Source organism: Stegastes partitus, unplaced genomic scaffold (assembly GCF_000690725.1).
Source record: "Stegastes partitus isolate 25-593 unplaced genomic scaffold, Stegastes_partitus-1.0.2 Scaffold665, whole genome shotgun sequence".
Taxonomy (NCBI): Eukaryota; Metazoa; Chordata; class Actinopteri; family Pomacentridae; genus Stegastes; species Stegastes partitus.
The window spans coordinates 165,735-192,194 of record NW_007578396.1 but is presented as its reverse complement, the minus strand read 5'-3'; the positions used below and the strand labels follow the sequence as shown (position 1 = coordinate 192,194).

Genomic DNA, 26,460 nt, shown 5'->3' with positions numbered 1-26,460 from the left:
CATGGCCTACGTTACCGGGTGGTTCTGTGCATTGACCATCGTGGGCAGCATATTGGAGGCTGTCAAGCATCACTCAAACCTCACATTAAGGAAGACTGCCTGGTTCCTATTGCCTGCCACAAACCCAGAGGTACGACAGCAATAACTGACAATGTGATATGGGTGTGTGCGTGTAACAAATATTAACATAAACAATGGTCTTTTTTCATTTTTTTAAAATATATACATACAAAAAAATGAGAATTGAATATTTAAACGCAGAACAGAAAAGAAAAGAGAAGTACAAAAACCCTTAAACAGCTTTACCAGGGCGCTTCTAATCCTAACCTATTTGAAAAGGAGGAAAAACGAGTGATAAGACTGCACATATCTATGCATGCAAATTCTCAAAATAATTAAATGAAGCTAAAACAATTAGACATTACCAAACAGTTTGCCATGGTTGTCTATCTACCAGGGATAACGCTGCAGAGATTAAAAACAATTCTTTAACATGTTGGTGCTAAGTTTCAAATTGGAGATGGAAGGGTATCCCATACCACTCAACCTCTGTAAATAAACCAAAGTATAATAGAGATATTTGACAGATAGAAGGAATTAGTTTGCAGACAATTCTAGTGGAATAATTGTGGAATGGATGACTGTAGGAGTTTAGTTTTATCAAAAAATGATATGTAGAATATAGCTACAAGTTACAGACTGAGTTGTAGCAGTGTCAGTAATCATTCCTGAGGTATGCCAACACTATGAACTGCAACTACTGCTGCCAGTTTGTTGCCTTCCTGACACAAGCACAGTCGGTGAACATTTATTTTAAGTACCTGTGCAGTCTGCACGCTAGCAGAGCGTACCATCCACGCAGTCGCAAATTGTTTGCTGCGTGTGAACATCTGCAGTCTGTCAGGGCTCTCACAGATTAGGGCAGAGGACAAAATTTCCATCCTTGTAGACACGCGGACATGAATTAAATAAAGCATGAATTGACCTTCAAGAGCATGATGTAGTAGGAGGCATTTTAAGTTTAAAGATCCACAGAGTCTTCATTAGGAGGGTGGTCTGACACAGAACTTTCATCTCAGCCAAACGAACGTTTGGGGTTCATGTCCCATGTGGGACCATTAGTCTTAGACTTAATTCCATTATGACATGCTTTTTGGTTAGGTTTAGGCACCAAAAGGTTTTGGTTATATTTACAAAAGTGTCGTGCTTTGGTCGGGATGTTCCAGCTGATATCACAGATCACAGCATTTTTAAGTGATTGGTATCAGCACCAATCTATGTCTGATCCTATGTTTGTGTCCAAAGAGATNCAATCACGTCAGCTCACAAACTAAGAATTACAATTTCAAAGATTAGCAACATGTGGATGAAAAAATTGTATGTGAAATAAAATGACCAAAGTATTATAGAACATAAGTGCACTGACATCTTAGCTTGCAATGAGCAGGCAGTTGTACTGATGGACAACATTACACCTTTACCATGCTTCTTGTCCCCCTGGAGCACATGGTGAGCCAAAATACAAGATGGGTATAGCCAGGGAAATGCCTTTGATGCACATCAAGATATTCCCTGTTCTGCCACCGCTGAACTAAAATGGAGCCCTTAAATATGAAAATCTGTCTCTCTAGAGTTCCACAACTTTAGTACAGTACAGTGCAGTACTTAATCTCTGGTACCACTTTTAGAAATGGTAACAGTTCCATTCGTAGCCTGATTTGGTTTCAGTACTTATTGTAGCAAAGTAGTTAATGGGTGAAAGTACATTCATTGCAGCATAACATGTAAACATTGACAGAAGTAGTTTTTTCCACATGATTGGGCCTGTCATAGTTCTCATATTGGTAGAAAGAATGATCTGTCTGAAGGTAAAATATGTGGAATAGTCCAATGTCTTTCAGGAAGACTCCAGAGTCCCAAGATCCTGGAGGTTGTCCATAGAACTGTATTCCAACAACAAAGTTATGAGACAGTAAACATTCCAGACCATTACGTTTGAAGCTGTGGTAGCTGTGTAGCATGAGGTGTTAGTTGTTAGCTGTTGGACAGAGAAAGAATGCTTTATTTTCAGAAATGTGTCACCTCAGTTCCTCTATCCTCTGTTTTAATCCGTTTATCTTTCCCAAACATGGTGGGTGGGAAGAGAAAAGACAAAAAACAGAGCTGAAACTGAACTTTTGAGAAATGTCAGGATACTTGGGATGGAGTACTTTTACTATTATACCTTTATTTAAAATACAAATAAATTGTAATTTATTTGATAATGCTGTAGTTTGGTCACAATGTGTCACAAAGGTCTTATTTAGTACATTTCCACAATCTCCTATTAGAAACATTGATCCCCATATTTATCAGTATTTTGTGTCTGAGCTGCTCCATCTCTCTCTGCAGATGGGAGTTAACAGCGTGGACTGGCTGCTCTGCGTCCTGTGGCGTCGGCATACAGACCAGGAGTGTTTTTTGCATGCGTCTGTTATCCATTGATCAGCAGGATATTCTGACTGTTTCAGAGAGAGAGTGCAGGGACTTCAAACCTGCCATCCTGCAACCCTGCAACCAAGTGGACTGTCCTCCGGCCTGGGAGACCGAACCTTGGCAGCAGGTATGGGCATTGTTAGCACATGTTTGCCAATGTATGGAAACTGAATAAATGCTTCCCTTCATAGCTCTGACTTTGTCTTTTGCTTCCTTCCTCCAGTGCTCCCAGTCCTGTGGTGGTGGTGTCCAGGTGAGGAAGGTCTATTGCAAGCAGCTCCTCTCCACAGGGGCCTATAGAAGGCTGGGAGACAAGGTCTGCTGGGGAGTCAAACCCGCCACTAACAGAGGTTGCAACAATATTGACTGTCTCCCTTACATGGCAGGAGGAGAATGGGGAAAGGTGAGCCCTAGTGAGTGGAGAAATCAAAGAGCTGATCCAAGCTTGAATGAAAGTCATTGTTTTCAATATTGCAATGTTTTTTTTACGGTCATACCTAATTTGAACTAAGATATGATCAAGGTTCGAGTCTGCTTCAACAATCAGTGTCTTCAATGACATTTTGATTAGATGTCATAATGAATATGAATAAGCATATCCGTTGATGTATATTATATACTGTATAATCTACAATATATTGTATGTATGTAAACTGTACTGATTTTTTTCCCTCCTGTGGTGCATAATTTGCATCCAGTGACATTGTTACATAAACATCCTGTTGTAAATTTAGCATAAATTTGGTCATTTTTAACTAGATTCTTCTGCAAAAACATTGGCACTAAATGTTAAAACCAGTGACCATAACCAAATGCAGGGTTTTGCAGAATTGTCTAATGTCATAGCCCTGATGTTTATGTTTTTTAAAAAAATAATTATTCTATCCTGTTTTGACTCTGTAGTGCTCTGTGTCCTGTGGTTTGGGGATCCAGCGTAGGGAGCCACTCTGTCGCCAGTTGAGGGGCATGGGCCAACAGGTGACGCTGGCCAGGGAGCAATGCGTAGGTTTGAGCTCCCCTCCACTCGTACGAACCTGCCGCATGCTGGCCTGTCCCAGTAAGAACACAAACACTAACACACACATTTTAATGTATTTTTGGTGTGAATTACCACCACTGGCACATGCAGACATCCAACATGATTAGACACTCAAGCTTTCTTTCTTCTGTTTCTTTTTAAAGTGTTTTTATGTACCTTTACTCTTTGCATTATGTGGCATACTCACTTGCTACCTTAATTAATCGTTGATTCATGCAGTGACCCTGCAGTATCCACAAGCATGTGACTGGTTTTACTGATTACTGTGCTGAATAATTAGGGTTCAGAAACATGCCTTCATGATGGAACAATGATCATATTATAAACCAATGAACTTGTACATTCACACAGTCAGCAATTTTCTGCCAGCATTCCTTCCTGGCTTTGGTCACTGCAACTGTTGGTTTTTGCTCCAATGATGTTTTTATGTTCTTCATATTTTGTGACGATTATATTCTGCTCCTCTGCGGCATAGACTGTATAAAAGATGGACGTAGCAACCGGCCCCCAAAAATGAAGCCAACCCGGAAGTGTCAAAAACCTGCAATATCACTACGTCCGCTAGTTGCTGGCTCCAAAAAGCCCTGTCTCCCATAGAAATGAATTGGAAAAGAAGTGATCACAGATCATGAAATACTGCATTCCTCCAGCTCAGGATTTTTAAAAAATTAGTTTTCATGGTCAAGTCCAGAGATCAGGTGGCCAATCTGAAAATAAATCAATACAGAATTTTAAAAAAATCATCAACATTTTGCGGGGCAAGGGGCGTGGCTGGTTTGATTGACAGTCGGCAGCGACGATGCAGACGAAGCGAGCAGAAGTGCAGGCAGAGAGGGCCTGCCTCTCAATCCGTCTGATCAATCGCTGCTCTGCGGTAAAGGAAGCCGCTCTGCAGTCAGACTTGTCCATTGGTCAGAAGCTGATAACGCCGCCCATCTAATGTGCACGCACTCATACTCAGATCAGATAAACCTGGGTTGACTTACTGAGTTGATAGCCACCGTTGTGTGACCGCTTATCCTGAGTGCGGTTGTTAGGGATAGTCAAGCCGGATCTCTGAAAGATCTTCTAGGGGTGTTGATCTCGCTTTGTTGTAGAGGCCCCTCGTTAAACACAAGTAGGCAAGGTTGTTGCCTTGTTCTAAAAAAAATAAATAAATAAAGACATCGGGAAAACTGTAGCTGTGACATACCAGATTACAAATTTTTTAAACATTCTCAGGCATAGTGTTGTTATGAGTATACAGCTGGAAAATGACCAGAATTACCCATAGGGCTGTGAGAAATGTAAACACTCCCCAGTTCTTTGCAGGGTCTCACTTTGTCAAGCTATCAACAGATCTTGCCTTCTCTTTGAAAGCTAATATTTGAAGGAAAACCTTTGAAGCACAGCCAGTTTAATCTTTAGTCTTCATGTTAATTTATATTGCTATACAGTATGTTCATGGTGTGTTTCGGCCTAGTGTGTGGGAGGGATATGTGAAAATCATGCATTAAGTTCAAGAGCTGTTTAATAAGTGCTAATAAAGTCACATATATGTGGCCAAGCTACAGAAGGGAAAGTTTGTCCAGTGTTTCACACAGTCTGTAGTGTGCGCATGTGAAATAAATTCACACAATTTTGGGCCAACAGGCATTTTATCTGATTTAGTGATTCTGTATGAGTCCCACTAACTCACCACAGCCTGTAAAAAAACATGGCTGAGTGTCACGACGACCCAGGAGAGTTTGATTCTAAGTGTGTTTTAAAATAAATGTTTTCTTCTGTTGCTGCTGCCTGCTCCCTCTTCACAGATACAGTTGGTTAATTAGGATTAAGTTCAAGGCCAGGTCATTGGCAGAGTTTAGCTGCCAGTAGTGTTGCATCGCCACATTAATCTCAGCACTATGTTGTGTTAGCTTCTAATCAGGCATTCGCTGGTGCAAAGGTGAGAAAGTAAGCAGGGTTCAGACTTCTGTTTGAGGCCAGAGAAAGAAAACCTTTGCTGCAAGGAGTGGGACTTTTTCAAGCCAAACCTTGAATTTAGACATTTCCATGAATGTGAGGGATCCCAGCTGTTAGACTACAGAAGACTAATTTGCATGTTAGCATTGTTATTATGCAGACTTTGTTTCAGCTGCCCTAACACACACACACACACACACACACACACACACAGCCCATATGGAAAAAAGTGACAACATGTAAACCACTAAAGGAAATCAAACCACATTAGAAAGACTCTTAGGCGGCTATAAAAAGCTGTGCCATCTGCAAATTATATATCAGGTCTAAATTAGGTCTGAATGGACAGGTATGACCTTTAATAAGCTGAACAGTGTTATACATAGTATTAATCAGCATGTGTTGAGTACAGACAAAGGACACAACTTAGTGTGTTGGTGCAACATTTTAATTTAATTTCAAGTTGTATTTATTGTGGTATATTTAATTGGTACTGTATCAGTGTGACACAGCATTTGCAGAAAACTACAATTTGTTACATTATACAGATTGGTTGCAAAATAAAATTTGACATGAATGTTTCTTATCAAGCTTTCAGAACAGCTTCAGTGCTTTTTGGCATAGATTTGGGATAAATGGACAGTCTTATGATATATTTCCTCATCTAGTTTAAGAGTGTCTGCTGTACAACAGACTTCTAATACTGCAGAGGTTCAGTTAAGAGAGTGCAGAGAGACAACACTATTGTTAAGGCAGGTCAGAGAACCCAGGTGCCGGCAGAGACAGGTGACTGGATAACAGAAAACTAAACAAAACTCAAATGATACAAACAGCGTGGGATCACAAGCAGGAAGAACTAATCAAACTAAACTGAACATCACAACCTCAAGGAATAAATGTTATCTAGACTATTAAGAGGGCAGATTAAGACAACTAGTGGAGAAATTACAAACACAAGTGGGGATGACTGGCAACGGGCTGGAGACAGGACTGAGACAAACCAAACCTAATACAAAAATAGGTGAAATTACAAAATCTTACAAAAATACTCTAACAGAATGAGACCTAAGGAAAATTAAATTAATGACCTAAGCAAAACTAACGAAACGGGAATATATAATAGGACTGGGAAATAGACTAAGGAGGCAGCAGAGGCTAGGAGAGGGCAGGCAGAAGAGAGGTCGGGGGCCAGAGGCAGATATCGGCTGGTTGGGGGCAGAATCCGGGCGATGAGTGTGTTGCCGATGCAGGTGGTACCGGTGGAAGCAGCCTTCTCCAAGCTGCTTCCACTGGTACCACCTGCATCGACTGGTTGGTGACAGATCCAGGCGGCGAGTGCGTTGTAGTGGAAGCAGCTTGGAGAAGGCTGGCAGAAGACAGGTCGGGGAACAGTGGCAGATACAGGCAGGATCAGGGTGGCAGGTGTGTTGTCGAAACGGGGGGATCAGACAGCAGCAGCTTGGAGAAGTTTGGAAGGTAGGAGACAGGTCGGGGACCAGCAGGAAAACAGGGTTGCATTGTCTATGATCAGGCAGGGAGTGGTGGAATGAACAGGGCTTGTATGGAACAGAAGGTGATTGTGGACAGGTGAACTTATCCCTGCAGCTGTCTCCAGTCCCTGTAATCAAGCACACTGCATACAGGGCTGGAGTGACGTGGGAGGTGGAGAGGGAGAGAGTGGTGAGCAAGGCTGAGCCATAGGCAGAAAGAGAGAAAAGAGGGTGAAAGAAAGAAAGGGAGAGAGGGCTAGGCAGGAGCTGAGGCTGAGGCAGGGATCCTGAAAACTATCCTGTTTTCTTGATGTCCCCAGCCAAGTATAGAACAGGCTGTTAGTGGAACATGTTATGTTAGTAGTTTCACTCCAATTAATTTTTTAAAACATTTTTCATCATCCCCCATGTGCAAAGTCATTTCTGAACCACTGCTGTTGCTGCAAAACAATGTTAGACCATTTTTCATCTCACATTGGTGTTTGGCCATTTTACATGTTCACTTTCTTTTAATGGTCATGCATTTGTGTGAAAATTACTTAAGCAATCATTACTGACTGGGAACACTGGTGCACAAATACATTTACCAGTTCAATAAAGCTTTTGGTTACATACCTGGATTAAAACACCTATTCTCTGGTTTAAGTTTTAATGTTCATGTTGGGATTTCCCAATGCAATCAGTGTTGAGTGTGAAACAGTATGAGTGAATGGTTGGATGATTATATTGAGCAAACTGGAAGCAGCAATACTGAAGACCAAACAATCAGCCCATTCAGAGCAGGTGTGTCGTTAACGGCCTCTGTACTAGTAGATCTTTAATGAGATGTGGCACGGCCGCCCCCATGTCTGAACAACTGCATACATGTGTCAGATCCACCTTGCTTTTGGAAATGCCTTTTAGTCTAATATTTCTCTGGTACCTTGAGTCTTGCTTCTCACCTCACGTCAATCTATGCTTCTGTCTAGTATAGTCTTAAACTACTTTTCCATTTTTCTTATCATGCTTTAACTGAATAACTTCTGTGACCCAGAAGTTATCTCACACCATTTTATTTGACTTAGTAATGTACAATGTAATTGCCTACTCACCTTTTGTGCTCGAGTTCCAAGGGAAAAAGAGAGGGAGGTCTGGTTTGCATTTCATTTTGCAAGTATGACCATCAATCCAAATGGTTTACAATCATTGTTATTCAGACAAGTATAAACTGCTCCATCCTTACATCCATTATCGACACATCGCTTAATCCTCCGTAGGGTCACGGGGGGCTGGAGTCTATCCCAGCTGACTTAGGGCGAAGGCAGGGCAGACCTGGACAGGTGGTCACTAGTCCATCGCAGGGCTACACAGAAAGACAAACAACCAAGCACACTCACATTCACACCTACGGACAATTTAGAATCACCAATTAACCTCAGCATGTTTTTGGACTGTGTGGGAGGAAGCCGGAGAATTCGATGAGAACCCACGGAGGGGAAATATGCAAACTCCACATGGAAAGAACCCAGGCTGAGAGTTGAACCCAGGAACCCAGTGCTAACCACTTCACTACCTTGCCGTCCATCTATTAGAACTTATTTTATTATACAGTTAGGTGAAATATGAAAGAAATACCAGCGTCACACGACTTGGCACTGTGGGATCACCTTAGCTTTCCTTGTACATGTAGTAGAGCCTGTACAGAAATGAACAGAGTAAGCCTTTGACATAACACCACATACACCACATCACCACAGGTCATATAAGTCAGAGTTCATCCAACATTAGAAAGCAAGTGAATAAACCCATTTCCCAGGTTACTGATACATTTCTTTAAATTTGTCTCGCTACTATTTCATTATTGAAACTATTTAACATTTCAACAGTATTTGTGTGTCTTTACAGACTTGTGTTTTATTCCTGTAATTTTAGAGACTTCCCTCTGTCTCAATAAAAAATTACAAACTTACACAATACTTGAAAATTTCTGTTAGTGTTAACAAACACCTTCTCACTTTCTTTCCTAACAGAGCACAAAAAGGACACGAGACCCAAAGACACCCAGAAGGTTCCAATAAACAACCAAGTAAAGCAGACAGTGAGACATCAAGCAAAACCTAGAGGCTATGAGAAGGAAGTAAAACGGTGTCCCCTGCTCATGGGTATTCACCGCATCTATATCCAGACCCGCAAAGAGAAACGCCTCCACCTGACAATTGGTGGCCATGCCTTCCTTTTACCCAATACCTCTCTCGTCATCAAATGCCCTGTCAGAAGGTTCCCCAAAGTCTATATCCGCTGGTTCAAAGATGGGAGCCCCTTACCCAGTTTCAAACACCTGGGCATCACCAAATCTGGGTCTCTGAAAATCCATGCACTTGGGGCACAGGACATCGGGGTGTACAAGTGTGTTGCTGGACCTGCCTCAGACATTTTCACACTCCAGCTGATAGGCATAGACAGCAGGTCAACTGACAGACTATCTACTGCCAGTCCAAGTCCCAACTGGGAGGAAATGTTGCCTAAATGCCACTGGCACTACTCAGGCTTGGAGTTGTTCAAGCCTGGAGTATCTCTGCTGCCCCTTGGTGACCCGCAGGTCTCCCTGCTGCCACGGGTGAAGGAGCGGCTGATTAATATCACACTGCAGGCTGACAGAGGAGAGATTCAGCAGGAGCAGGCTTCAGAACTCATCTCCTCGATGCTGACCCACATGTCTGCTTCCCAGCTCTGGACCACAACTACAAAGAGAGAAGGACAAGATAAAGGTAATTAGAAACCCAACTGCTCTGTCCATTCTGTTGTTTTGTTTGTTCTTTTTTATTTTTTTTTTTGTTTACCAAAACTCCACCAAAAATACTTTAAGGTGGGTTTCTTATTGTCTGGAAGACAAATTCTTTCTTACTTTCTTTCGTCATTTGTCTTTCATTTAAGATAAGAAAGATATAAGAAAGAAAGTTCCAGCAAGTCTGGCCAAACTTCTCTGAACTCTCATTGCAAGGTATTTTCATCTGCAGAACTGCTGCTGTTGTTGACTGTTCTGGTGAAAATCCAGGACCTCAGCAGTTTTAGAAAAACTCAAATCAGTCCATCTGACACCAACAATCCTGCTACAGTTAAAGTCACTCTGATCCAGTTTTTTCCCCATTCTGATGTTTGATGTGAACCTTTCAGGTGGAGTATGCCATTCTAATCTTAAACACTTTTAGTCATATATCTCCTCATGATCCACTGGCTGTCTGTTCTGTGTTTGCGTTGTCCTAATACACAGCTCGGCCTCTGAAAATGGCAAACAAACAAAGTGACTCAGACCAAAACACACAACACTATAACAGCGTGTCCAATACGCGACCATCCTCGTGCACATTTGTGGTCATGCATACAACCAGAGAGATCATATTTGGGAAAAGGGGCAGTGGCACAGATGCGGCCTTTTAAGGAATTTCCTGACCTGTATCAGCTGAATTTTGAGATGTACTTCTGCCATATATTTGGCAAATTGAATAGCTTTATAAAGTAGCATGTATACAGGTGTTACTAATGAAGTGCTCACTCAGTTTAGATATAAATGTATGCTGATGTAAAGTTTCTCTTTAACCCTTTGCCGAATGAAAAACAAATAAAAAGAAACTACTCATTATATTTGCTGACCAGTCTTGGTCTTACTTGTAAGAATAAACCTTTAGTTTCCTTTGTTGTGTTTGTATCTGATTGGTTCTGTAGACAGACTGCCCAACTGGTCTGAGCACTCTTCACTGGAGTTGGTTGTGACCAGACCACTGATCATCAGACCGCAGCAGATCCTTCCACTGACTTTTCAAAAGAATATCAACATCAGTATCGGACACAGCGCCCTTCTTGCCAACGGCACACGATCGCTGACGATACGCTGTCCTGTAGAGGGCTTCCCACCTGCCAAAATCAGCTGGACCAAAGATGGAACTCTGCTGCATCACAATGACAGGTAACATAGTGGAGTTAGGCCTGGTACAGCAATCACTTCTGATTCAGTGCAATCATTATGAGGTATGTAATGTATGTGTGTATGTATGGACTACATTTTGGCCTATATTAATAGAAAGAAATCTAAACATTTCTCATTTAGGGTGTCTTTCTGCTTTGTGCCAAAGATAGAAAAGAATACAAAAAATCAAAATCAGATCAAATCACGTTTATTGTCATTTTGCTGTACATACACAGTAGTACAGACAAGATGAAAGAGTGTTTCTTCAGAATCCAATAACTCAAAGCAATTTAAAAAAAAACAAGTGTTTGCATATCTAGATCAGCAGTTCAGCCTTCTGACAGCTACCAGAATGAAGCTGTTGATCATTCATACAAGAACAGTTATCAAATAAAAATCAAGTAAAGCAAATACACATCTGGCCACTGAGCCACAAGTTAGAAAACCTGTGATGACTGGAACAACGTGGAGTAGATGAGCTTTCCTGTGAGCCTAATTACATGAACATAGCCATAAAGTGACCCGTAAAAACCAGAGCATTGTTATTTTTACTGCATTTACCTGCATGTCTGCATCATGGTTTCCAGTGAAAAATAGTGTTCAAAGGAATTAAAAAATCTAATTCTGAGACCTCATGAAGATGGCAAAAGATACATGAAGATCAATGACCAACTAATTATAAGTGTAAATACAGTTGCAGCAGTAATCAGTGAGTGCAGAATGAACCACAGTAACACTAATCAGAGCAACAATAGCTGTCTTCCTAAAATGATGCCACAGACGGTGCTTACACAATCAAGCTCTGAAAAACAAACAGACAAATGCCTCAGACTTGGCACAGAAGTTATGAATAGAAATGAGGGTTTCTGTGGCTGTGTGAAGGACATTGCATGACATCAACCGCATTAATATGTTTATAGAGTTCTTTTGTTGAAAGAATTCTTGCTCTTTGGGACAAAACTGCAAAATGAAACTTTGCTAAAGAATATGAAAAGAAGCCTAATGAATATGAGGAGCACGTTCTTATGGAGGGTTGTGGTGTTACATAAGAGGGTTGTGTGGCGTGGCTGTAGGAATCCAGGAAATGGAGAGTTGGTGCGATTATCCCGGATCCAGAGAGGTATGAGAAGATGTCAGTGTGGAGGCAGGATCACCAACAGGGAGCGATACAGAGAACTGAACAAGAAAACACAGGTTAGACTGCAGCAAGGCAACCAAACAATGAGCTAAAGTGAACTGAGATGGCTGATGACTTGCAGTAGTACAATAGTCTAGCATCAAGTAGTGGACTGTCCCCTTCTTTTATGGCAGGTTGTGAATGCTGAACAGGTAAGCCACTCCCAGCCCCAGGTGTCCTCATTATCCAATCAGCTACGATGAGGGAAAGCGCACACACACACACACACACACACACACACACACACCACACTCATGTCCACAGAGGGAAGGGAAAAGGAGGGAGAGCTGCCAGCTAAGCAGAGGAGATGGAGGACATGACACTCTGAGTTAGACCTAAAAGCAACCATCCCTGAGATGCAACAGAAACATTTAATGTATTTAATGTACATTTAGTGTCATGAATTGTTTGATGGTGATGGTGCATTTGTCCCTTTAACCAAACTGCCGTCTGCACAAGAGGCGGCAGAAATCATGCTCTTTCATGTATTCAGACTGCATAGTCTCCAATGGGATGTGGAACAAACCCCCCTATGCACACACACTCATCAGTGGTGCACCTGCCTACATGGTGGGGAAGCTCTTGGTTGTCCATTGCTGAGATGGCCAGTGCCTTGGGGATTGGGAGGGCTGTGGCCCTAAAGACATGATGTGATTTTCCACTTGGAACATTCTGTCTCCTGAACTCATCTGAAGTTTTCACCACCTTCATCCTGAGTAGCCTGGACCATCAGGCTTCATACTGTCACATCCAGCTCTTGCTCTTATGTCATGTTTCGCTTACTTCCTATTGTAGTTGGATCTCTCCTGTTGTACGTTGTACTCACCCATGTCTTGTTGCAGGTGTCTTTACACTACCTCTCTCTGTCTGCTCTCTAGCCTTTGTGATTACCTGCCCACCCCTAATGTGCTCCACCTGTGTGTATTGTCTCCCCTGCCCCAGTGTACATATACTCACCCTTTTCCTCACATTATTTGCAAATTTGTCTTATGCCTTCTTGCAAGCATCCCAGGCATTTCTCTTTGTGATTTTCCTGGTGTTACCTGTGTTTTTGTGACCCAGCCCGTTTTTAACTAGCGGGCTCAGTTTCGTGATTTGGATTCCTCTGCCTGATTATTGCACTTCTTGTACAATAAATCTTTTGGATTTTTGTAAGCCTCCCAAGTCATGCATTGTGAGTTCATTCCTCATTCAAGGCCCCCTCTTTTAAAAAAAAACACATTGTATTTGCTAAATGCAGATTGAGGTTTGAGAGCTGACACTCACTGGTACTCTGTCTCGTGTGTGGGAGCAGGCAGCAGCATATCAAACCATCACACATTGCTAGAGAACCTGTCAATCACATCATGACTGACTGTAGAGAGATTGCTTTTCTGCTCCAATACCTTGCACAGCATGCCTTGTTCTTAATTTCTCCAATACTGATGCACTAACGTATATGGACTATGAGCTGTCATTGTGTATGAAATCCAAACCTGCCTAACTGGGCTTGGCATTGTTTGTCAAAATGCAGCTAGAAGGCAAAGTCAGTGGCTGACTCTGTAAAGTGTTCCACACATAAGATTTAGGTTCAGAGCTTAATGGGGGAAAATTTTTTTAAAAAGATATACAATGTGATTGAGTTGAGTATATTACATACAATGTTACATTACTAGAGCATCTGCAAACTGTCATGAACTAAAACCCTTTCAAATTTGCACTTCCATTTAATAATTTACAACTTTTTTAAAAAGTCAGCATTAGTTTCTTACAAGCACAAGAAAAGAGTATATCTCACTATCCCAATATGTCTCCCCTATAAGTCAATTGCAAATGATGTCACTTCAGTATCCTAAAGGAATTTTCAATAATTTTGTTATAGAGAAAAAATGTATGGTTTAATTTTTTTTTTAAACACCCCATGTAAAAGGATTAACACTAAATTTGTTTCCATGCAGAGCAGGACCACATCATTATGTAATAAAGTAGATCTCACCACAGTTATTATTACCCTGTATTGTATATAAATGACCATAAATCTTAGACTTGGTCGGACAACACATTTTTGCTTTTTCTCTTGCTTAACTCTACCTAAGGAACACTGACCTTTTGGGAAATATTTTGGGTTGTCAAAATGGACTGAAGTCAGATGAAGAAAAGTGAAGCCAATGCTTGAGTTACTTTAACCTGCATTCTTTTTAATGGCCAACAGGGCACGATTCCTTCAGCTATTGAAAGAAGTCTGCTTGTAGACAAGTCTATGGAAAAATTATCGTTTCCCACTTTATTTGTTACATTAGTAAACAATTCCTTAATGTCTTTAGGATCTTAATCATTATTTTTAAGTCTCCTTCAGTACAGCATGATGTTTATTTTGTAAACTATGGTCTTATTGAAAGCAAAATATATGATAAAGTATCATTGGTTGGGTAGAAAATCAAACATGTCTCCTTTTGTGTCTGCAGGATATCCTGGAATAGTGAAGGCCTTCACATTATTCAGCCCAGAATGTCTGACAGAGGCCAGTACAAGTGCACAGCTGCCAACACTCATGGCTCAGACTCAGAGATATCTCAGATACTGCTCCCAGGTGCGTCTTTTGTGTATTCACTGTCATTTATTTTTTTAAAATATAAATGTTGCTAACATTTAGTTTCTTTGTATACCTGTGTACACTACTTTTGTTGCTACTAGTGTGATGTCCGGTGTCACTAATAAGTCTTGTGTTGATACTAGTTGGACAAAAACTGCTATTAGTTGTTGAAAAACAAGGACTTGTTAGACGTTTTTGTTAGATAGTACAACATAATGCCAAACTTGTGCAGCCAGATTTTCAACTAGTAATGAAAAACATTAAAGTAGTAGAGGAAGCTGAAGTCTTATGTTGGGGATATGAAATAAATGCTTTTAAATGCTTTCATTAGAGATGTTTCTGCACTACACTTCAAACAAGCAATTTCTATGCAAATGGCCAAAAACTGAGGCTGAATATAGGTCGATAGCTTGATTAAACACCTGGATCAAGTGGAGTTTTTGAGTAAAGGTTTAATTACAACAAACTTAAACTGAGGACCTCAGTTTTGTCCCGGTTGAAGTGTAGAAAATTCTCTGCCACCCTTGATTGACTATGTAAAATACAGTTTGAAAACCAATTGGCCTTCGATCATCAGGAGACACAGTGATGTACAGCATTGTGTCATCAGCCTATCTATGGAAACTGGTGCTGTTTTCAAGTGGCAACAAGTAAAGATAAAGAAAAAAGTGTAGGACCCCCAGGAACGCCATAATTTATAAACAAAATTAGCTTTAAACCACTTTCAGTTGTAAACAATACCTACCGAAGGATTGATACCTTGTCGTGGTCGGTGGCCTTGGATGTCTCAGTGACCCCCAGAGCTATGCTGGTGGGAGATTTGTCTCCTGGTAGGGCCACCCATGCCAGACAGGTTGAAGGGTAGAGGCCTGACAAAGCGTGATCCACTGGTCCTCCAGGTTGGGGGTTGGACACAGGACTAACAATCCTGTTCCGTAAAAACACTCCTGTTACGGAAACAGCAACAGAGGAACTTGACGCTACTGGGTGTGATGGGCTTCCAGAGTCATCAGAAGATACTCGTATGAATGACAGTGGTGAAAGCCGGAAGGAAGCCACTGACAGGAAGATGGGACTCTTGAGCACCAAAACCAAGACCGGAATTGAATTCTGGAACATGAGAACTATGTATGAGACAGGAAAGTTGCCACAAGTGACTGCAGAGATGAGATGCTCCACATATCTTAGGAATCAGCGAGAGCTGATGGACAGGATCAGGCAGATGCAGAACCAACACTGGAGAGACAGTGCTGTACAGCTGTAGAGACGACAACCAGCATCATGAGGGTGTGGCCATCATCCCAAAGAAAGAAATGGAGAAATACCTGATGGAAGGGAAACCAATCAGCAGCAGGCTGCTGAAGATCAGAATGAAGGGAAAACACATCAACACCACCATCATTCAGTGCTATGCACCAACCAATGACAGTGAGGAAGAGAGGAAAGCTGCATTTTATGACCAGCTACAGGCAGAACTAGAGAGCACGCCATGACATCAGATGAAGATTGTGATGGTAGATTTGAACGCAAAGGTTGGACAAGACAACACAAGCCGTGCAAGGGCCATGGGAAGAGAAGGATGTGGCAGCATGAACGACAATGGAAAGAGGCTACTGGAGATCTACGCGACATGGTTTGGTCATCAGAAGAACACTCTTTCCACACCCTGAGATCCACAAGCTTACCTGGTGTTCCCCTAATGGAAGAGACAAGAACCAGATAGACCAACTGATGATTAATGGGACATGGAGAAGGTCATTGTTGGATGTCAGAACGAGGAAAGGAGCTGATGTCGGCAGTGACCACCATCTTGTTACTGCAAGCCTGAGACTAAAACTGAGAAAAAACAGGCCGAAAAAGATGGGAAATGTGGAAAAGCTACATGACCCCAAAGCAAGGAGTGCTTTCACCCTTCAGCTGAAGAACAGGTTCCAAGCACTGGAAAATGCTGTGAACCATACAGAGCCAGATACAACTGAAAGCAACACCATGTGGGACCAAGTCAAAACAGCATACACCTAGACCAGCGAAACTTGCTTGGGTCGTCGGCAAAAGAAGAGAAAGGAGTAGCTCACAACAGATACCTGGCATGCCATCGAGAACAGGAGAACCTTGAAGAGGAAAGTCATTGAGACCAAGTCGGAGAGGCTGAAAGAGAGATACAACTAGCAGTACAGGGAGGCTGACCAAACAGTGAAGAGGATGATAAGAGCCGACAAGCAGGTGTACATGGAAAACCTAGCAAGTCAGGCAGAAGAGGCAGCCAGCAGGGGAGAACAAGGAAAGGTGTACAAAATCACAAAGCTAGTAAGTGGCAAGTACCAGTGAACAACCGACTCGCCAATTACGGACAAGCAAAACTGCTTACCACAGAAGCAGAACAAGAAGCTAGATGGGCGGAACATTTTAGTGAAGTTCTCAACAGACCACCACCTACAACAGAAACAGATGTGCAAGATCCTGAAGCAGACCTAGATTTCAACACTGCACCACCAGAGAAAGAAGAGATCATGGCAGCCAACAGATCCTTGAAGAATGGAAAAGCCCTGGATCAGGACAGCCTTACACAGAGCTATTCAAGGCCAATCCAGAGTTTGCGGCACAAGTTCTTCAGCCACTCTTTGCAGCCATATGGGAGGAGAAACAGCTACCAGTAGACTGGACAGAATTCATCATTGTGAAGATCGAGAAGAAAGGAGCCATGAGCAACTGCAACAACTGGATAGGCATCACCCTATTGTCAGTGCCAGACAAGATCCTGGCAAAGATCATTATCCAGCGAATTTCAGAGGGAGTAGATCAGTGACTGAGAAATGAACAAGTGGGTGTTCGAAAAGGAAAGGGATGCATCGAATAGATATTCACCCTGAGAAACATCGACCAGTGCACAGAATGGCAGAGACAGCTGTACATCAACTTTGTGCATTTTGAAAAAGCCTTTGATAGCGTCCACTGAGATAGTATTTGGGCATATGGGATCCCACAGCAGATTGTCCATACCATCCTGAACTTCTGTGACAACTTTACATGCAGGGTGGGGAACAGCAAGTCCAGTTTTGAAGTCAAGACTGGTGTCAGGTAAGGCTGTTCAATTTCGGTGCTGTTTTTCAACATTGTTATCGACTGGGTGATGTGGCGTACAACAGAGGACCAACCACGTGGCATCAGATGGACCCTCATCTCAACGCTTGAAGATCTGGACTTTGCTGACGATCTAGCACTGGTCTCACACACCCATCAGCACATGCAAGAGAAGACATCCCGTCTCAAAAGGAAAGTAGGCCTGAAGATCAGCCAGAAGAAGACAGAAGTCATGATGCTGAATGAACAACATCCCACACCAGTCAAAGTGAATGAAGAAGATCTTCCAACAACTGAGGAGTTCACCCACCTTGGCAACATTGTCAGACATGATGGCGGAGCGGGCAGCGGCATCAAGAATCACCTCAGCAAGGCCAGAAATGCCTTCAGAATTATGAACAATGTTTGGATGTCATCCCAGTACAGCACCAACACTAAACTAAGATCGTACCAGAGCTGTGTGCTTTCCACCCTACTGTACAGCTCGGAATGCTGGAGGATGACAGAGTGTGACCTAAACAAGTTGTCCACTTTCCATACAAAGAACCCTATAAGGATCCTGTGTATTTTCTGGTCTGTGACCATTTCCAACAAACAACTTGGTTGAATTGTACACAGAACCTCCTCTAATTAATTAATTATTATTATTAATTATTTTTTTCCCCAGAGGGGTATTAGTATCAGGTGGTTCTCCACTTCAGGTGGTGTCAGTGTTTACAGTAATGGTTCCACAATCAATCTTTTCAGCCTTTCCGCTTCTAATGTGCTGAAGGTTTCAAAGGCATAAAGTGCACTGACTGCAACAAGTAATTGTTACTGAATGTAGTTTCTAGTTCTATCAGTACATAGAAAATAGAACAATTATGTTTTCCTGCATCCTGTGTGGGGCTGCAAGGTGGCGCAGTTGGTAGCAAAATTAGCCGTAAGTCAGCTGGGATAGGCTCCAGCCCCCCCGCGACCCTAATGAGGGTTAAGCGGTGTATAGATAATGGATGGATGGATGTATCCTGTGTGATAAATTTTATGTTGTCAATGTTGGTGTGAGAGGAGAGAACTGCTGCTTGACAAAGACATCCAGAGGACAGAAAAATGTAACCAATCAGTGTTGTCTTCTCTGAGTTTATCCAACTGGACTCAAGACAGACACAGCTCATGTAAATGAGAAAAAGCATATTTTATCTTTTTTATGGACTGCAATGGACTGCTTATAGTGGGCTTTTCACCGCAATGCCATGAAAGGAATTTCACTGCAGCTTAAACAGCATCTTACCGATAGACCATGGTGATAGGAGAGATATCTGTAAAACCAGTCTTGAGCAAGCTACTTGAAAAGTGCCGGGGGCTTGGCTTGCAGTCACTCTACAATAAATAAAGCTTTACTACACTGAATATACTTCCAAAGAAATGCAGCAATTCATGCTGCCGGATTTTAGAGCAGCTGAAGTGGAAACATGGTCTTCGTAGGAAGACCAGCTAGGATTACAATAATCAGTCCTGCATGAAATAAAAGCATGCAGCTGTGTCTTTTGTAAAGAGAGACTTAAGTATATTTTTAATGTGGGGGCTTAAAACTGGGGGCTAAGTCCAAGATGACTCCAAGATTTTTTTTCTTGTTCACGTGGTTCTAAGGTCAGTCCTTTTAATGCAGTAGTGAATTAAGCATCTCTCGTTTGGTTTCACCAATGACCAAGACCTCAGTCCTGATTGAGCTGTAGAGAGTTGTCTGCCATCCGTGGCTTGATATCTAAAATACAGTTAAAAAATCAATTGGCCTGGGGTCATCAGGAGACATGTTGATGTACAGCTGTGTGTCATCAGCGTAACTGTGGAAACATAGGAAGTTTTCAAGTGGCAATGTGTACAGTGTTTTTTTTTTGTTTGTTTTGTTTTTTTGTGAAGCATAGGACATAAAATAGAACCATTAGGAACACCACGATTCCAAATACAGAATTAGTTGATTACCACTTCCATTCCAGCTTTCATGATATCTGTTTGAAAGCGTGGATTTGTTTGTATACAGAACCTCCTCTGATTCATTGTATTTTTTTCAGAGGGGCAACAGTGTTAGGAGACTTTCCACTACAGGTGGCGCAAACATTTACAGGTACGGCCCCGTAATCAGCCGTTTCAGCCTTTTTGTTTCTAATGTGGTTTAGGTTCCAACAGCATTAACTCATAGCGTGCCAACTACAACAACAAATGGTTATTGTTGAATGTAATTCCACTTCCTATGAGCACATGGGAAATAGAACAATTATGTTACATTTTATGTTGTTGATGTCGGTGTAACAAGAACATCTAGAGAGCAGAAATATGGAGCTTAAGTCTTCTCTAAGTTTAGCCACTTGTTGTTTTTACTTGAAGTTTAACCAGTTTGAATTAAGAGCCGCACAGCAGTTTTGAAGAGTGGTACAGGAGTATGTACTCAAGAGTAGGTACTTTTTCCTCCTGAAAAAGCCCCTGAAAGAGAGAACAAAAATTTAAGCTGCCCAAAAACAACCCACAAGTTCCTGCAGTGGACAATGACCTGTTAAGCATCAAGGAAGGCTGCAGCACTGTCAACTCGGTGATCAAGATAATTCATCTGTGTAGAAGTAAAGTTAAGATGGCTGCCGTCCTTTATATTATCACATGGCATTAAAGCAAGTAATCATGGAATCACTTCCCTAAGTCTGGTTACTGCATTTTTTACTTTTATTTTTTTGCAAATTCTGTGTAGAACTGTGTAAAATTCAAACTTTGTAAACCCATTGCCATACAAAACAGGGTTTGCGGAAAATGTTCAGTTTCTTGCTGTATGTTGGAATAAATTGTGAATAAAACAGTCAATGTGTTTATTTACATTCTGAGAAAGGCTGATTAAGTCTAGTAAAGAATTGAATGCCGTGGTGAGGCAATTATTGTCAGCATCTACATGAAAGCTGAAGTGGCCTATTATAATTACTTTATTTGTACTAAGCACTAAATCAGCTATACATTCGAGAATTCAGACTTTAAAACTCAGATTAAGCGTAGATGGATGATATAAAGTAACAAATATGTTTTTTGTTTTTTCTACTGTTTTTCAGTTAGGTGTGAGAGTGAGGCCTGAAAGACTGATACACTTTCTTTGTATGTGAACCTTCAGAGCCACCAGTCATCACAGTCTCATGGAGGAATGTGTCAGACCATGGGGTAGCGCCAGGCTGCAGCTTGAGGGCCACAGTTGGAGGACGAGTCAGCATTCGCCCAGGCACTAACCTCACTCTGGATTGTCCCGTCACTGGTAGGTCTCAGCTATATGCCTTGAATGCAGAGCTTGCGCACATAAATTAGAAAAAAGCACATTTTACTTTTTTTATGGACTGGAATGGAGGACATTTATAGCAGGCTTTTATTCAAAGTACTATGCTCACAGTAACACAGTTGAAAGAGGTCCACTGCATCTCAAATAACATTTTGCCCAATAGAGCATGTTGATAAAAGCAATATCAGTTAAAGCAGTCTTGGGGTGGGCGTGGGGGGCAACTCGGGGAGGATTAGAGTTGCAGTAGTCAGTGTGAGAAGTGAGCAGGATTTGAATAAAAAACTTGAGTACTGTGTTGATGGAGTGAGCGAGAGAGAAAGCAGAAAAAAATATTGCATAGATGAGAATAGGCAGTATGCTAGATGCTATTGATGTGGAGGCTAAAGGAAAGTGCACTGTGCAGCGTGACACCAAGACCTTTGATTCGGGAGAGTATGTTGACCAGACAGTCATCAGTGAATATTGTGAAGGGCTTTTTCTTTTTTTTTAAAGTGTGATCTTTAAGCCTATAAGAAGAGCCTGTGTTACTGTACACACTGACTGCTGCTTCACTCATCTCATCCAATCACAAACTGATGAAAACATTTGCTCAAACAGGCGATTTTGAGTTGGTTACAAAAGGTTACTGAACTTGGAGCCAATATGACATCAGCTTTTCGTGTGTGTATGTCAGCAGGCTGTATGGCGAGGGATGAACCAGGTTACAAGTAATATTTCATCTGAATATTAGCAGTGAAGTTGGTAATAACAAGTGACATTCTGACATACACAGGTAATAAGAGTAGCACAAGATCCTGTCTCTTAGTGGCAACTCAATACCGGGAAGACAGATGCCTGATCTGACAGTGTAAAGACAGACACACATTGGGACCCACACTTCATCAGTAGTTTACTTCATTCATCTCAAACTAAGAGGTGTTGAGTGACTAAATATGAAGCTTTGGCCAAGTCCTCTTAAGCACCTGGCTTCACAGACAGACTGTTACTGTGGCCTCACTAGAACGTTGGATTGGTGCGGCTCCTAACAATCCACACCTGTATTTGAAGATGCTGAATGAAATGTTTGCAAGCATTTTCCCCAAAAAGGCCAATTTCAAATGTCAAATTCTAGAAGAACCAGTGTGTCAAGACAGATCCCACAAAAGTGGAATGCATTCAGATGTTTTGTCTCAAAGCTGAGATCTTTTTCAGAGATTTTTCCTCAGATTTAAATGTATTTAGTTACAAAATATATAGTAAGTAGTAATTTATATCTTTCCATTGAACATTTATATAGCCTTTTGTAACAAGTTCAGATCAAAAAGGAGGAGTCAAATGCAGGACACATTAGACATTTCAAAATGCATTACTTCAGTATCGGACTGAGGTCATAGACATGAAGGTAGTCAATGGGGCAAATAGTACAGATGTACGAGCAAAAAAAAGGCACCACAAAGCCCAGGCCAAATGTGCTTGGAACAAGGCTGAAGATAAAATACAGGAAAAAGGCAAAATGACAACCACAAGAAAATAGACTAGATCTAAGAAAACATGAGGAAAACAATAAATTGCTATAATGTGTGACTACAACATGTACAAAGATGGTCAGTAAACTGACAAAGCAAAATGCTTGTTCCGAGAGGAACTATGTATCAAGACACTGGTGAAACTTCTAAGGGTAGTGCAGATTGTGGTATACAAGGTAAGTCACCTCCAAATAAAAGAGACAAGAACTACCCATTGCAGTTTCTAATATTTATTTAAACACATACTCCCTACATTGCTCCTGGAACACAGCTGTACACAAAACCATTTCTACACATTATGCATTGTGTGAAAATTCCATGTCTATCATCCAAATTCTGTTCCTTAACCCTCTGAATACTTTTAGAAATAAGCATGTGCCAATGTTTCTACTCCGTCTGACCACTACATATTGGCTACTTTCAGTGTTACACTTCAACTGCATTAAGCACTTACATGTCAGTTGACACTTCAAGTCCTCACACTGATACTCAGACTGACTTTTATACTTAAGCTGATTTTGCTGTCAGTGTTTACACTCCAACTCAAATTTCAGCTGCATTTAGTGCCTATATGGTTCAGCTGGAATTAAAACCACCTGTAGGTGTTTGATCTTATACTGCTGCTCATTTTCCATTAATGTGATTAACACTGTATGACAGTGAAGACAGTTTGCTTAAGTTTCTAATTTACACCATAAACAAACACAGATTTAATCATTGCAATCTCTGCCCTCTTTTACCAAATAAGTATTTGTTTGTTTTGAGCCATTCAGAAGGTGTTAATGTCAAGTGCAGCATTAGGAGTGAGAGGAAGAATAAATTGTAACTTTTAAAGGATGTCATATTGCATATTTCTTTGTCTCAAATACTAAAAACAATACTTTTAATTACCTGTAATCTGTCTATTCGACTGGAGAATGTAAAGAGAAAAAACAGTGAATGTTGTGTGTGGTCTGTTTCTGATACCACTTGTTGCACAGCATACTAGCTGCTATCAGCACTAGCTGTCAAATTCAATAAAGTCTTGCCGACTGATAATTTTGACTCAGGTAGGTTCATATTTTCACAATGTACTTGTCTCAGTTGTTCATATACATGTCGAGAACTTTTTAGAGAATTGGCTGGAAATGCAGCTGTATGTAGTCCAACCACTTTCAGAGGTATCTCAGTGATCAATACCACCGAGCCACCTTGCAGCCCCTGTGTCAAACATTTGTTTATTTGTCTAGTTAATGTTTGTAATACTGTCCAAATACTTTAATATAATGTTTTGAAAACATCTGCTATCTGATGTATACACAGTAGACAACAGGAGTACACCCCTGGGAAATATCATTTGAATGCCATACGATTCAAAATCGTATCACCTCTCAGCAAATTTGTTATACCGACTGCAGTTACTTTAGAAAGACTTCAGATCAAACCATAATAAATGTATGCCACTCAGATAGGGTCAAGCATGTTTGGTATAAACCTGGCCAGGTTTATATGCATATCCCAGTGCATAGTCCTGACAGTGAAGCATGGAGGTGGGAGTGTGATGATACTGGGCTGTATGAGTGCAACAGGTGTCGAGAAAATGGCATTTTCAGCGTAGATGCCACCATCAATGCCTGTGGATATACAAAAATATTGGCTGACAAGATGATTTCCAGTCTGCAGAAGCTTGGCAGAGGAAGAATATTCCAGCATGATAGCCATGCAAAGTACACTGCCAAAGTTATACTAAAGAAGGAAAAAAAATGGAAAACTGTGACATGGCCAAGTATAAACCTGAACTGAATCCAACGGAACACCTTTGGGGTAATTTAAAGAGAAAGGCAGAGCAGTACAACCCCTCCAACTATCAACGGCTGAAAAAATGTCCCCTAAGACTGGCAGAACATCTGTCCAGAAATGTGTGCAACACTGATATCCTCCATGGTGAAGACGAGTGAGTCTGTCAACAGAAAATGAATTAAACATATACAGCATGGAAAGAATAGATGAATGTCTATACCAGCTGCTGGTGCATTGAATTCCTTCACCAACGAAGTAATGCATTAACTGTAAGGTGATACAATTTGAAAAGAGTGACATTTAAGTGATATTACACAGGGGTGTAGTGACTCCTGTTGTATATTGTGTGTGTGTGTTACTATTTTCCAAATGGACTGCAGCACCCAGAGTTTAGACGAATATACCTTCATTATAACCACACTATTTCAAAGGTGTCACTGTATGTCACAACTTAAATTAATATATCAAAACACTTTTTAGTTTTTTCGGTAGTGTTTTTTTTTTTTTTTTCTGTAATAGTAAAGCCTTTTCTTAGGTATACAGACTAGTAACTGTTACCCAGATTTCTATCAGCCCATCTGTTCTCCATTTATCAGGCGTCCCTCAACCCTCAGTGACATGGCACAGGAAGAATGGACCATTGGATGCCAGTGCTGTTTCCCTGCCATCTGGCTCACTGTGGATCAGAAATGTTTCTCTGCATAGCCACGGCACCTACTCCTGCACTGCCACTAACACAGTAGGAAAGTCCACTGCCTCTATTGTTCTGCAGGTCTACGGTGAGTTCATACAAAAACTGCATTTCTCATCATATACCAGTTGCATCCACACACATGGTGTACCTTTCTGTACAAATGTGTATGTGTATACAGGTCTACATCCAGCTGGAGGAAGCAGATTTCTTCCAGTGTCACAAGAGCTGAACAGGAGACGGATTCTGATGGCATCACGCCGTGGAACAAGTGTTTCCATCAAACCCGGAGACATTCTGCGTATAGGTAGGCATGCATATACAACCTCCATCCTCATGCTCACACAGCAGCAGACAAACTACTGACAGAAATTTCAAAACGTTGGGCCTGTTGAAACAATATTATCATATTCATTTAGTAGTATTTTTCACAGCCACCTTGTTGACTCAGTCTGGGACTGCAAGATAGCAAATAAGAGAGAAAGAGACGAATGGAGTGAAAGACAGAGCAGTAGATCTAGCTGCTCAGGGTGAAGGTGGAGATGGCGTTTATGTGGAAGCTGTCTGCCTAGCAAAACTAAAACTTACAAATTGCATAATATCAATGAATCCAGGAGAACACAAGCAGCTTGGCTCACATGTCCATCGATCCATCCATCAGCTGTACATCCTGTATCCTGTGAAGGGTTGCAGAGCTCTGGAGACTTTCCCAGCTGACAATGGCCGACAGATATAGTACAGCCTGGTCACATTTCACCTTCCCATTGGACTGCTAACACGAAGAGACATACAACTGTGCACTCTCACTTATGGCCAATTTGAAACCGTCAGTTAACCTTTCTTGTATGTCTTTGGACTTTGGGAGCATTAAAAAACCACAAAGACACAGGAAAACATGCAAACTCCACACGGACAGACCACAGCTGACCAGCAGGTTCATCTTTCCTTAAATGCATGAAATAGGAGAACGGTGCACAATATATATTTAACTTACTTGCTTACTTTTATTCTTAAATGAGAATGTTTAATGAAGTTCTTGTTTGTTTTAAGAGTTGTAATTCTATCGTGGTTTAAATTTGTTAAAGAATTATTGCCAAAATATAATTTATATATTTTCATGTATTACATTATGCTTAGAGATGGTGTGTTTACCTTACAAAAACTCTTATTGGTAACAAATTTATGAATTTGAGATTTTGAGTTCATGAAAAGGTCACATCACCACAATACCATTTTTAATGTTTTTATATCATGTCATCCAATAAAGTACCTTCCCTTTCTTTCTTTCTTTTTTTATTTTTACCATGGATGAGCTTGCTTGATAGATCGTCTTATCATTGAGCTGCTCTCACATTAAAAGAGAACTCTACCAAATAAAAGCTGTGCTTGTATAACATAGTTGGATTTTCGTAACGAACTGCATGGAACCCCTGTTTAGCAGTTTCAGCTCTTCATTCAAATGTTAAATATGTTCATTG

At 41.2% G+C, this 26,460-nt stretch overlaps 1 protein-coding gene across 1 annotated transcript in view; it reads left to right on the top strand.

Annotated features, from left to right (window-relative positions):
* The window catches only part of adamtsl3 (ADAMTS-like 3), a 202,290-nt gene that overhangs the window by 163,828 nt on the left and 12,002 nt on the right, over positions 1-26,460 (top strand). The window contains exons 18-26 of the mRNA XM_008290290.1: positions 2,392-2,602; positions 2,699-2,878; positions 3,379-3,532; positions 8,958-9,695; positions 10,651-10,891; positions 14,513-14,637; positions 20,849-20,986; positions 24,888-25,070; positions 25,164-25,289. Of these exons, the coding sequence (XP_008288512.1) occupies positions 2,392-2,602; positions 2,699-2,878; positions 3,379-3,532; positions 8,958-9,695; positions 10,651-10,891; positions 14,513-14,637; positions 20,849-20,986; positions 24,888-25,070; positions 25,164-25,289 (2,096 nt within the window). The remainder of the gene's footprint in view (positions 1-2,391; positions 2,603-2,698; positions 2,879-3,378; positions 3,533-8,957; positions 9,696-10,650; positions 10,892-14,512; positions 14,638-20,848; positions 20,987-24,887; positions 25,071-25,163; positions 25,290-26,460) is intronic.